This window comes from Hyperoodon ampullatus (assembly GCF_949752795.1).
Source record: "Hyperoodon ampullatus genome assembly, chromosome: 1".
Lineage (NCBI taxonomy): Eukaryota > Metazoa > Chordata > Mammalia > Artiodactyla > Ziphiidae > Hyperoodon > Hyperoodon ampullatus.
The window spans coordinates 204,293,081-204,305,428 of NC_136914.1; the positions used below are offsets into that span (position 1 = coordinate 204,293,081).

Here is a 12,348-nt window from a genome sequence, read left to right on the forward strand (position 1 = left end):
TGAGTCTGAGTCCTGGCTCCACCACCACCTACCTTCACGGCTTTGAACAAATACTTAACCTCATTGTACCTCAATTGTCTTATGTTTAAATTAGGCATAACAGTAGTCTCTACCTCATAAAAGTTGTCTGTAAGAATTAAATGAATTAACACGTGCCAAGTACTTAGAACACTGGCTATCACATGGCAAGGAATCCCTCAATAAATGTTCGCTATTGTTATGATTAATATCATTTCTTGCCTAAGTTACTGTAATGTTATAGTTTCTTAACTCGTCTTTTTTATTCCATTCTCTTGCCTTTCTGCTCCAGCCTTCACAGTGATGCCAGAGTCATCCTCTAAAAACCAAGTCAAATCACACCAGTCCCATCTTGAAAACATCTGATGATGTGTCATTAACTACAGAACAAAGTCCAGACTCCTTGGAATGATGTTCAGCGTGCTCCACTTTCTTTCAGACTTTGTCACCATGATCGTCATCTAGCAAACTCTTATTTACCTGTTACACCAGACTTCTCACCATTCCAAGTGCCTTTGCTCAAACTTTTGTCCCAAGCTAGAATACCAACAAGCCCCATCCTCCACTACTTTAAGTCTTTGGAAAACTCTCCCCCAGTCCTCTGTGCCACCCCATCACTTCGACTCCTTTCTTCACACATGGCAGAATTAATTGCTTCTTCCCCTGAGCCTACACAGCTCTCTGCTATTACTCTTCCACTAAATTGTCTCCTTGACCTTCCCATGCTCCCACAGAGCCTAGGTTCAGCATCTTACACCTAGCAGGCACTCAATTTTTAAAAACCAATACATAGATTTTAAAATATACGTACATATTTGGTATGTAAAGCCAGAAAGAAAAGTATTAGTTCTTATTATTTATCACCTAAGTGCTATCTCACCTACCAAATCTGTGGTTTACCTGGGCATTTGGATGCACATTACTGAAAAAGCTGGATGTCATTTTGTTTAAAGAGGAAACTCTAAAGATGCATGGAACAAAACTTTCTTTAGATATCTTAATTAAATAGAGATCAAATGTTATTTAAAAAGTGTTTCAGGGATAAACCAACCCAACGTTCCTTTGTAGTAATATTAGAAACATTTAGCCATTTCATTAATTCATTAATTGATTCAAGAAGATTTATTTACCATCAACTATGTACCAAGTACATGTATCAAAATCTCTAAATATGATGTGGGAATTCTCTTAAGTAACTTTGAACAGTTATTTAAATGTTTCTGTTTTAGAAAACATGCTACAAGTAATTGTTTCACCATAGCCCCATTTTCACAACTTTAAATTCTTTGGAATAAAGTGACCAATATTTTAGGTTAATAAGCATTCTACGTAAGTACCTATGAATCCAAGAATCTGAAATAAGCTTGAGGGTTTGGCATTGATAACAAAGACGTGTCCTTCTGACGTTCCAACTAATAGATACATTCCTCTCTGGTCATACCTAGAAAAGAAGAAATCTGATTATCAGATTCTACTTGTTTCACTAATAAGATGGTAAACAAATTTATTGAATGACAGCATGGAGATACATCCAAAACCAGTTATTCTTATAGTTTGTGATTTTTAATATTATCAGACCTTATAAAAGGCAAGTGATTATATATAAACGTAATCATTACATTCTAGGCTAATACTGTTTCCCAGTTGCAGCTTATAAGTACATGGTCAAGAAGACTCACTAAAAATGGGTAACTATTTCATCATAAGTAAATGAAATATGACAGTAAAGCTTTCTTAATATTTCAAGTGGACATAAGCAATTGTCAAAGTAGTGATGAGTGGAACATTCCAATGCCTCTCAGTACCCATCCTGGCAGAAAGAGGAAGAATGTAGTGAAATGTTTCTATCCTATCATCAAATTGGAACAAGTGGGAAATGCCTATTAAGAGAGTAAGAGGGTAAGAGAGAAAGATCTGAAAAAGGAGCACCATAAAATACAGTACAGAGGAGAAGAATGTAAATGCAGGGAGACTACAGATCCTTCCCCACTGAGCCAGAGGCAGCAGAGCTTGTAGGAACAACACAGATGGTGGAAACCCAGCTCCTCCCGGCACTAGCTGAGTAATCTTGGGCAAATGCTTCCCTTAACCTCTCTGAACCTAAATTATCTCACTTGTGAAATAGGAACAAGCATAATACTTTTCTGAACGTGTGGCAAATATCACACTCAATAAGCTACAATGTGTGACAGCACCTCAAGCTGTAAAACAGGGCATAAATGTCATTTCGTATTAATACTTACTATTATGATATAATGAAAGAAAGAATAATAACATGAATCTAAATCCAATGCTCTGTGCTGTCTTCTTAAAAGTATTGCTTCAAAAAATTTGAAATCAACTAAATGTCCATCAGTATACTGTCTTTTTAAAATTATGGTATACCCATATAATGGAATACTATGTAGCTGTAAAAAAGAATGAGGAAGGTCTTCATGTGTGGATAGAAGACTTTCTCTAAGACATACCATTAAGTGGAAAAAAAAAATTGAGGTGCAGAACATTGTATATGGTTTTCTGCCCTGTAAGAGCCAAGGCAATGACTCTGGAGCCCAACTGCCTCGGTTCAAATCCTAAAACTTGCCATTTACTATGTGTGTAATATTAATTATTATTTAAATTCTTTGTGCATCATCTTCCTTATCTCTAAAATGGACACAATAAGAATATCTATCTCATGAAGTTAATACAACAGAAGTGCTTGGCACACTCTAAGTGCTTGATATGTATTCATATAATTAAAAGGAAGTACTTATCTTTTTTGCTTGTTTGTGAATAAAATATATCCAGAAAAAAGACATGAGAAATTGGTAACAAGCTGCCTCCAGCAAGGAGAACTGGGTATTCAGGGACAAGCATGGGAAACTGTACCATATACTGCTCTGTACTTCTTGAAGGTAGAGCCGAGTCAATATATTAATTTTCAAAACAACACATGTAAAACTTAAAATTGAAAGAAATTAGGGCTTCACTGGAATTCTCAACACACAGGCCTGACAAAGTTGCTGCCAGAAGCAGGTACTACTTACAGAAGATGCTGCACGGGCGATTCAGAGAGATAGGCCTTATGAACTGAGCGAGGGGATTCAACATCCTGGATGTCGAGGAAGTGGACAGAGCCACCCTCGGTCCCCACGGCTGCAGAGAGGGAGGAGGGAGAGCAAGCCAGAACCATTGCCTGTTTAAAATAAAGGCCATACAGAAACAGACTCACAGATATGGAAAACAAACTTGTGGCTACCAAAGGGAAGAGACAAGGAGGGAGGGACAAATTAGGGGTATGGGATTAACAGACACAAACTACTATACATAAAACAGATAAGCAACAAGGGTATACTGTAGAGCACAGGGAATTATAACTGCTATCTTGTAATAACCTATAATGGAGTATAACCTGCAAAAATACTGAATCACTATGCTGTACACCTGAAAATAACACAGTATTGTAAATCAATTACACTTCAATATAAAATAAAATAAAATAACCCCCCAGATGCTCAACTTCACTGTGCCAGAAAATGAAACCTGCTCTCCCTCACATAAGAATTCTACAGTTTGTTTGAAGAGCCTGCAGAACAAGAAGAGTGGCAAGTGTTGTGTGGTGTTACAAATTATACACTCAACATTCTTCAGCTAATCAATAGCATAAGAAGTCACAGCAATCTGTACATCATCCCCTTTTATCCTAAAATTAGAATGATAAAAATATAAGGAAATTGCTTGAGCTTTAAACCATGGCTTCATTTTTATCCTTAAGTGATTGCAAAATGATTATACCTGATAATAATGAAAAATAAAATAAGAAATTTAAAATATATTCCTAGCATCTTTCGGACATCTTTATAGAATGTTAGCGATTTTTAAAAATCAGCATTCAACTGCTGGATAATGGTAGATCCTGAGATGCTGGCATAACTGAGGAAGACTTAAGAAAATTACTATTGAGTTGGCCAAAATGTTTGTTTGGGTTTTTCCATAAGATGTTACAGAACTTTTTGGCCAACCCAATATATCACTGGACCATGTAGCCTGTCACCAAAGAAATGCATCACAGATTCCTGCTTATGTCGCAATCATTTACAGAAGATGATGTCTAAGAGAATAAATTTTTTGTCATGATACTTAAGGAATCCGATTCATTCCTCTATAGTTGTCACTGACAAAGCCCACTGGGTTTTCCGGGAAAAATAAGATGGAATCTAGGTGATAAGGTCTAACCTCTTCTTTTGTGCTTCATCTAGTTTTACTTGCTCATAGGGTGCTGTGTGCCGCAGTCTTGCACCCAGCACTTCAGACAAGGAAAGTGACACCTTGACTCCGTGGCCTTGTGGAGAAGCGCTGCCAATGACACCGCAATTCAAGATGGCGGCAGTAGCAGGCAGTGCGCAGAGACACTGCACCCAGAACTTGGATGTGAAGCCAGAGCAGCACAGCCGCACTAGCCCCGCGAGAGCTCCAACCCCCCCGCCCCGTCCCCGCAATGAGGAGAACCATATAGAGCCTCCCCACCCATCCCCTGTCCCAAAAACCTGTGCTCTAGAGCGAGAGCTCCCACCTCTCCGTTCTCTGATCAAAGAATAAAACTTTCCTTTGTTTCTGAACCAAACTCAGTCTCAATCGATTGGCATGGGCAACACCAGAGAAGAGGACCCCTACTGGGGCCCAACTCGAAAGGGGTGGTAACATAATTACATTTTGTAGTTTGTTTTGAATAAAATAATGGAATGTTAGAAATAGAAAAGATCTTAGAGAGATCATTGTTTTGCAGACTAGAAAACGGAGGCAAAGAAAAATGTAGCAATTTGCCCCAGGATCCCATAGCTTGTAACAAAGCTCAGAGGAAAACTCAGGTGTCCTGCCCCATTAGAATGCACAGTTTCCCCATTGAGCAGGTTTTCATTTTATTTTTTAAAGTGAATTTTCCAAGCCTTAAAGACCAGTTTGAGTCTTTAGTGGTATCTCAGTATGAAACTGGAAACGAAGTGGTGAGGGTTTGTTTTTTTAGCTAAAAGCCTTTATGGGAGATCTCAGTGTGTGTGTGTGTGTGTACGTGTGTCTGTGTGTCTGTGTTTCCTCAAAATAATTAGTTGAAATTACCCTCCATTCCAGGGCTGTTGTGGACTAGGCTAAATATGTACAGCAATGCTTGGAGGGTCTTAGTTACCTAGCAAGCACCATCAGGGGAAGCCAGTAGTGTTCAGGCATCCCGCCATCATGATGCTGAGCAGGGTTCTCTAAGGACCACTGCCTAAAATGTTCATGGGGAACACATTCCCCGGCACAGGCAGGGAGATCTGGCCTCAGCACTGCTGGGGCAATCCACTTATCATTTCCCCATGGGGCAGCAGTATCCTCCAGTAAGGAGAAACCACTGACTCTCCCCAGTAAGAGCTGAACTACACGAGTGTACAATGCCTGGTTTGCAGCTCAATGAAGGGTGTCTAATTAACTGTGACAGTCGTCCAAATCTCTCCCCTCTGATCAGAGGAAGGGAAGATATCTGAAGCAGAAAGAGGGCCTTTCGGTGGTACCTATGTCCCTCCTTAGCCAGGAAGTGCAAGGTAAGTCCTGATTATACAGACCCTTGGGTGGGTTGTTAAACATCCATATGTCTCTCAACTGTAAAAGGTGTGATCAGATGAGCTTTAAGATTTTTCTAGTTCTAGTAATTCTAACGGAAATGAATACATATAATAAACCTTGTCACATAGATTATGGAGTCTACACATATTCTTCCAGGTAAGAATTTTTATCTTTACTTTTTAGGATGAGTTTTTTATCTCATTGAATTTTATGCATCTTGTAATCCTCTTGCATCCTTTTGCATCTTGTAATCCTCTTATGTGAGGTATGACGCTTCATCTTGTATTACAACTGGGATTTTAATTTATAAGAGATTCTCTTCCTACTACCAAGATCCATATCTCATCTAGAACTGTATAATACAGAAAATGATAATTTAAGAAAAAATAGCATTACCACTGTTTCTTGGTCTTTTTATAGTTTTAAAAATATTATTTTATGTACAATGCACCATGAACATGGTGGAAAGAATGGTATCACCTTATGGTAGGCTAGGGTTAGGTTTAGGTAAGGAATTGTGGTTTGCCACCCAGCATCAATACACCTTCCTTCTGGAAAATTTCTTGAATCCATTGAGAAACCATCTCTCCCCTATTTTCAGGGTTGAGTGGAACAGATCTGACTCCCATTTCCATGGCTGATTTTAAGCCAGTTAGCATTTCTCATCCCCCTGTCTACAGTGATTAGTTCAGGGTTATTATTAAGACATTAGGAGGTATTTACTAAGCCTTCTGAAAAGGAGAAACTTCTTATCTCTTCCTCCTCCCACTGTAGGAGGCTTTCTTCCCTGATGATCTGATGTGACATTGGTACCTGTGGCATTTGGGTACCACTAAATGAAGCCTAAGATGAAACCAAAGACATAGTATACAGACAGAGAGGAAAACAAGATCCTTGGTAATATCATTTGAGTTGCTAGATCAAGCCACAGCTGAGCCCAGACAAACTCTATACTTTATAGTTGAGTCAATAACCCCCACTTTTTAATTTTTGGCTCAAGTTGGTTAGAGTGGTACTTTTCTTTCATTTGTTTGTTTTAATTTATTTATTTTTGGCTGCACTGGGTCTTTGTTGCTGCACGCGGGCTTTCTCTGGTTTTAGCGAGCGGGGCTACTGTTCATTGCGGTGCGCGAGCTTCTCATTGTGGTGGCTTCTCTTGTTGTGGAGCATGGGCTCTAGGCATGCGGGCTTCGGTAGTTGTGGCATGCAGGCTCCAGTAGTTGTGGCATGCGGGCTCAGTAGTTGTGGCTCACAGGCTCTAGAGCGCTGGCTCAGCAGTTGTGGCACACAGGCTTAGTTGCTCTGTATCATGTGGGATCTTCCCAGACTAGGGTTTGAAACCATGTCCCCCTGCATTGGCAGGTGGATTCTTATCCACTGCGCCACCAGGGAAGTCCCCTTCTTTCATTTCTAACCGATCCTCTTGAGGTTAGATGGGGTCATTTATCTAGTTATGGCCAAGGAGATGTTTCATTTTTTAGTAAAAGCACTTAATTGCTAATTCAAGACCTTCCAGCACTCTTCCCATACCATGGCACTGAGGAGCTATTAGCTGGTGGAGCCTCTGTCGACTTTGTTCCCTGAAAGGCCGTGTGGAGCAGAGAACCTGTCAATCCACAATGAACTTACAGCCTGAGTGAGATATAAACCATTAGGGTTTCAGGAATAACTGCCACCACAGAAAATCTTGTTCTTTCCCATACACCAATAGAGTACCTTATGTTCCACCCTCTGGGCTGTGGAATATACTTTATACACAAGAATTACTCTAATATATAAGGTAAAAATGCAATAAGGCCTCTGTAATTAGTATTTCCACAGCCTACTGACATGTGAATATGAAAAAGTAGGTTGGAGTACATTTCAATATATATATTTTTAAATTCATTTATAAGGCACACTTACTGGGATATTCAGATAAATCCTGCTGACACGAGCACCATCCTCTATATCCCAAACAGAAACTTCTCCTGACTGTGTGAGAGTCTGTAAAAGAAAAAGAAAACTCAAATGGAAAACAAGACTTTGCTATGGGAGTATGTTCTAAATTCCTTTCTAATATGTCAATCTGATGATTTAGTATAAAATTTCATTTTATTTATGTGGATTAAAATTACAATTTCAATGTCAATACTTCTGATTTGAACAAATATTAACTATTACCTTTAATGCAATTTAAGTAACACATAATAACTAATTAGGATTAGAAAAGTGAAATAAAGCTTTCTTTTTCTGTGTAACATAATTGAAATAAGTTACTTGGAAATTCAATGAATTTCCTAGTGAATAAGCCTAGAAATAGAAAATCACAATTGGTATTTTAAAAAATTAATAGACTTTGCTTTTAAGAGCAGTTTTAGGATTACAGAAAATTTGAGCAGAAAGTAGAGAGTTGCACTTCCCTCCCTGCCCTTCCCAATATGCATACAATTTTCCCTGTTATTGATATATTGCACTATTGTGGTATATTTGTTAGAATTGATGAGCCAATATTGATACAGTGTTATGGACTAAAGCCATAGTTTACATTAGGGTTTACTCTTTGTGTTATACATTCTATGGATTTTGACAAACGTACGATGACATGTAACCACCATCACAGTATCATACAGAATAGTTTCACTGCCCCCAAAATCCTCCATGCTTCACCTCTTGATCCCTCCCTCCCTCCCCACTGAACCTGTGGCAACCACTGATTGTTTTTAGTGTCTCCACAATTGTGCCTTGTCCAGAATGTCTTACAGAGGGAACCATACAGCTTTCTCAGATTGCCTTCTTTCACATAGCAATATGCATTTAAGGTTTCTCTATGTCTTTTCATGGCTTTATGGCTCATTTCTTTTTAGTACAATATTCCATTGTATGGATGTACCACAGTTTGTTTATTCATTCTCTTATTGGAGGACATCTTGATTGCTTCCAAGTTTTGGCAATTATGAATAAAGATGCTATAAGCATTCACATGCAGATTTTAGTGTGGGCATAAGATTTCAACTAATGTGGGTAAACACTAAGAAGCCCAATTGCTGAATCATATGGTAAGAATATGTTTAATTTTGTAGAAATTGCCAACTATCTTCCAAAGTGGCTGTACTATTTTGCCTCAGTAGTGAATGAGGGTTTCTTTTGCTCCATATCCTCACTAGCACTTTGTATTGTCAGTGTTTTGGATTTTAGACATTCTAATAGGTGTGTAGCATTGTTTTAATTTGCAATTCTCTAATGACGAAAAATGTTGAACATCTTTTCATCATTCTTATTTGCCACCTTTTTTCCCCCATTTTTCAATGGGGTCGTTTATTTTCTTATTGTTGAGTTTTAATAGTTCTTTGTATATTTTGGATACCAGTATTTTATCAGATATATGTTTTGCAAAGATTTTTCTTCCAGCCTGTGCTTTGTCTTTTCTTGCTCTTAACAGTGTCTTTTGCAGAGCAGAAGTCTTTAATTTTGATGAAATCCAGCTTATCAATTTTTTCTTTCATGGATTGCATTTTTGGTGTTGTGTCTAGAAAGTCATTACCAAACCCAAGGTCACTTAGATTTTTCTCCTTTGTTATCTCCTAGGAGTTTTATAGTTTCGTATTTTACATTTAGGTCTACAATCCATTTTGAGTTAATTTTTTGTGAAGGGTGTAAGATCTGTGACTAGATTTTTTTCTTTTTTGGCATGTGAATGTCCATTTCCTCCTGCACCATTTGTTGAAAAAAACGATGCTTTCTCAATTAAGTTGCTTTTGCATATTTGTGAAAGGTCAGTTGACTATATTTCTAGACACTGTTCCATTGATCTGTTTGTCTACTCTCTCATGAATACCATGCTGTCTTGATTACTGTAGCTTTATAGTAAATATTGAAATTGGGTAGTGTTAGTCCTACCCAATTCTAGAATCAGTAAGTTCTAGAATCAGTAAGTTCTAGAATCATTTTATTGATATCCACAAAATAATTTACTGGGATGTTGATCGGAATTGCATTGAATCTATAAGCCAAGTTAGAAAGAATCGACCGACATCTTAATAATACTGAGTCTTCTTACCCATGTACATGAAATATTTATGCATTTATTTAGATCTTGTTTGATTTCTTTCATCAGAGTTTTATAGTTTTTCTCATATATATCTTGTACATATTTTGTTAGATTTATTCCTATTTTACTTTTTCAGGGCTAACGTAAATGGTATTGTGTTTTAAATTTCAAATTCCAATTCTTCACTGCTTGTATAAGAAAGCAATTGACTTTTGTATATTAAACTTGTACCCTGCAACCTTGTTATAATCACTTAGCTCCAGAAGGATTTTTTATTGATTCTCTGGGATTTTCTACATAGACAATCAGGTCATCTAAGAACAAAGTTTTATTTCTTCCCTTGTAATCTTAATACCTTTTATTCCCCATGCCCCCGCCCCTTTTTTTGGTCTTATTGCATTTAGGACTTCCAGTTGATTTCATTAAGGTTTTCTTTTTTAAAGATGTCCTTTATCAGACTGAAGAAGTTACCCACTATTTGTTGTTTGCTGAGAGGTTTTGTTTTGTAATGTTATTATTAATTATTTATTCAATTTATTATTTAACTTATTCAATTATTATTTAATTTATTAATAAATCAATTTATTCAATTTATTTAATAGATATAGGCTCAGATTATTTATTTCTCCTTGTATGAGTTTTGGTAGGCTATATCTTTCAAAGAATTGGTCCATTTCATCTAAATTATCAAATTTGTAGGCATAGAGTTGTTCATAATATGGTTGGCCCTCTGTATCTGTGGGTTCTGCATCTGCAGATATGGAGAGCTGACTGTACTATGCCATTTTATATAAAGGACTTGACCATTCATGGATTTTGGTATCCACGGGGAGTCCTGTAACCAATCCCCCATGGATACTGAAGGATGACTGTACTCTTTTTTTTTTTTTTTTTGCGGTACGCGGGCTTCTCACTGTTGTGGCCTCTCCCATTGCGGAGCACAGGCTCCGGACGGGCAGGCTTAGCGGCCATGGCTCATGGGCCTAGCCGCTCTGCGGCATGTGGGATCTTCCCAGACCGGGGCACGAACCCGTGTCCCCTGCATCGGCAGGCAGACTCTCAACCACTGCGCCACCAGGGAAGCCCGACTGTACTCTTTTATTATCCTCTTAATGTCCCTGGGGTCAGTAGTAATGACCCCTCTTTAATTTTCATTTCTGATGTTAGTAATTTGTATCTCCTCTCTCTCTCTCCCTCCTGCCCCCACTGCCTCGTTAACTTGGCTAGAAGTTTATCAATTTTATTGATCTTTTTAAAGAACCAGCTTTTGGTTTCTTAGATTTTCTCTACTGATTTCCTATTTTTAGTTTCATTGCATTCTGCTCTCATTTTTATTATTTCTTTTCCTCTGCTTACTTTGGATTTAATTTTGTTTTTTTTTTCTATTTCCTAAAGTGGGGGCTTAGATTATTGATCTTAAACATTCTTCTTTTCTAATATATGCACTGAATGCTATAAATTTCCCTCTAAGCCCTGTATTCACTGCAAAATCCCATAAATCTTGATATTTAGTATATTCATTTTCATTTAGCTCAAATTTTTAATTACTCTTAAGACTTCTTTGAGCCATGTGTTATTAGAAGTGTGTTGTTTACTCTCCAATTATTTTGGGGTGGGGGGAGTTTCCAGCTACCTTTCTGTTATTTACTTCTAATTTAATTCCATGTAGCCTGAGAACGTATTTCTTTTAAATGGTTAAGGTATGTTTTATGACCAAGAATGTGATCTATTTTGGTGGATAATTCATGTGAGCTTGAGAAGAATGTATATTATGCTATCATTTGATGAGGTAATCTATAGATGTCAATTAGATCCAGTTGATTGATGGTATTGTTCAATTCACCTATGATTTTGATCTTCTGCCTGCTGGTCTGTCTCTCTGAAAAATTTCTTTTAACATTCCTTGCAAGGCAGTTCTGCTAGTGACAAATTCCCTCAATTTTTATTTGTCTGAGAAAATATTTTTTCCTTCACTTTTTTTTTTTTTTTGCGTTATGTGGGCCTCTCACTGTTGTGGCCTCTCCCGTTGCGGAGCACAGGCTCCGGACGCACAGGCCCAGCGGCCATGGCTCACGGGCCCAGCCGCTCCGCGGCATGTGGGATCTTCCCAGACCGGGGCACGAACCTGTGTCCCCTGCATCGGCAGGCGGACTCTCAACCACTGCGCCACCAGGGAAGCCCTTCCTTCACTTTTGAAGGATAATTTTGCTGGATATAGAATCCTGGGTTGTTGTTGTTTTTTTTTTTCTTTCAACACTTTAGATATTCACTCTACTTTCGCTTACATGATTTCTGAAGAGCAGACCACTGTGATTCTTATCTTTGTTTCTTCAAGGGTAAGTTTTTTTTTCCCTTTGGATTTTTTTCAAAATTTTTACTTTGTTTTTGATTTTCTATCATTTGAATATAACAAGCTTTGGTGTAGATTTTTTGGTATTTATCCCGCTAGTGTTCCCTGAGCTTCCTGGATCTGTCATTTATTTTGAAAAATTCTCAGCTATTATTACTTGAAACATTTCCTCTGTTCCTTCCTTCCTTTCTTCTCCTTCTGGTATTCCTATTATGTGTATGTTATACCATTTATAATTGTCCCATGTTCTTGGATATTCTGTTCTTTCTTTTTCATTCTTTTTTCTCTTTGCATTTCAGTGTTGAAGGTTCTACTGACATTTCTTTAAGCTTATTGATTCTTTCCTTTGCAATATTCAGTCTATTGA

General features: G+C 37.8%; 1 protein-coding gene across 1 annotated transcript in view; it reads right to left on the bottom strand.

The window, feature by feature from the left end:
• The window catches only part of CFAP43 (cilia and flagella associated protein 43), a gene marked incomplete at both ends in the record, with an annotated part of 104,078 nt that overhangs the window by 57,290 nt on the left and 34,440 nt on the right, over nucleotides 1-12,348 (bottom strand). Inside the window, 3 exons of the mRNA XM_079703140.1 lie at nucleotides 1,356-1,459; nucleotides 3,048-3,196; nucleotides 7,507-7,587. Of these exons, the coding sequence (XP_079559266.1) occupies nucleotides 1,356-1,459; nucleotides 3,048-3,196; nucleotides 7,507-7,587 (334 nt within the window). The remainder of the gene's footprint in view (nucleotides 1-1,355; nucleotides 1,460-3,047; nucleotides 3,197-7,506; nucleotides 7,588-12,348) is intronic.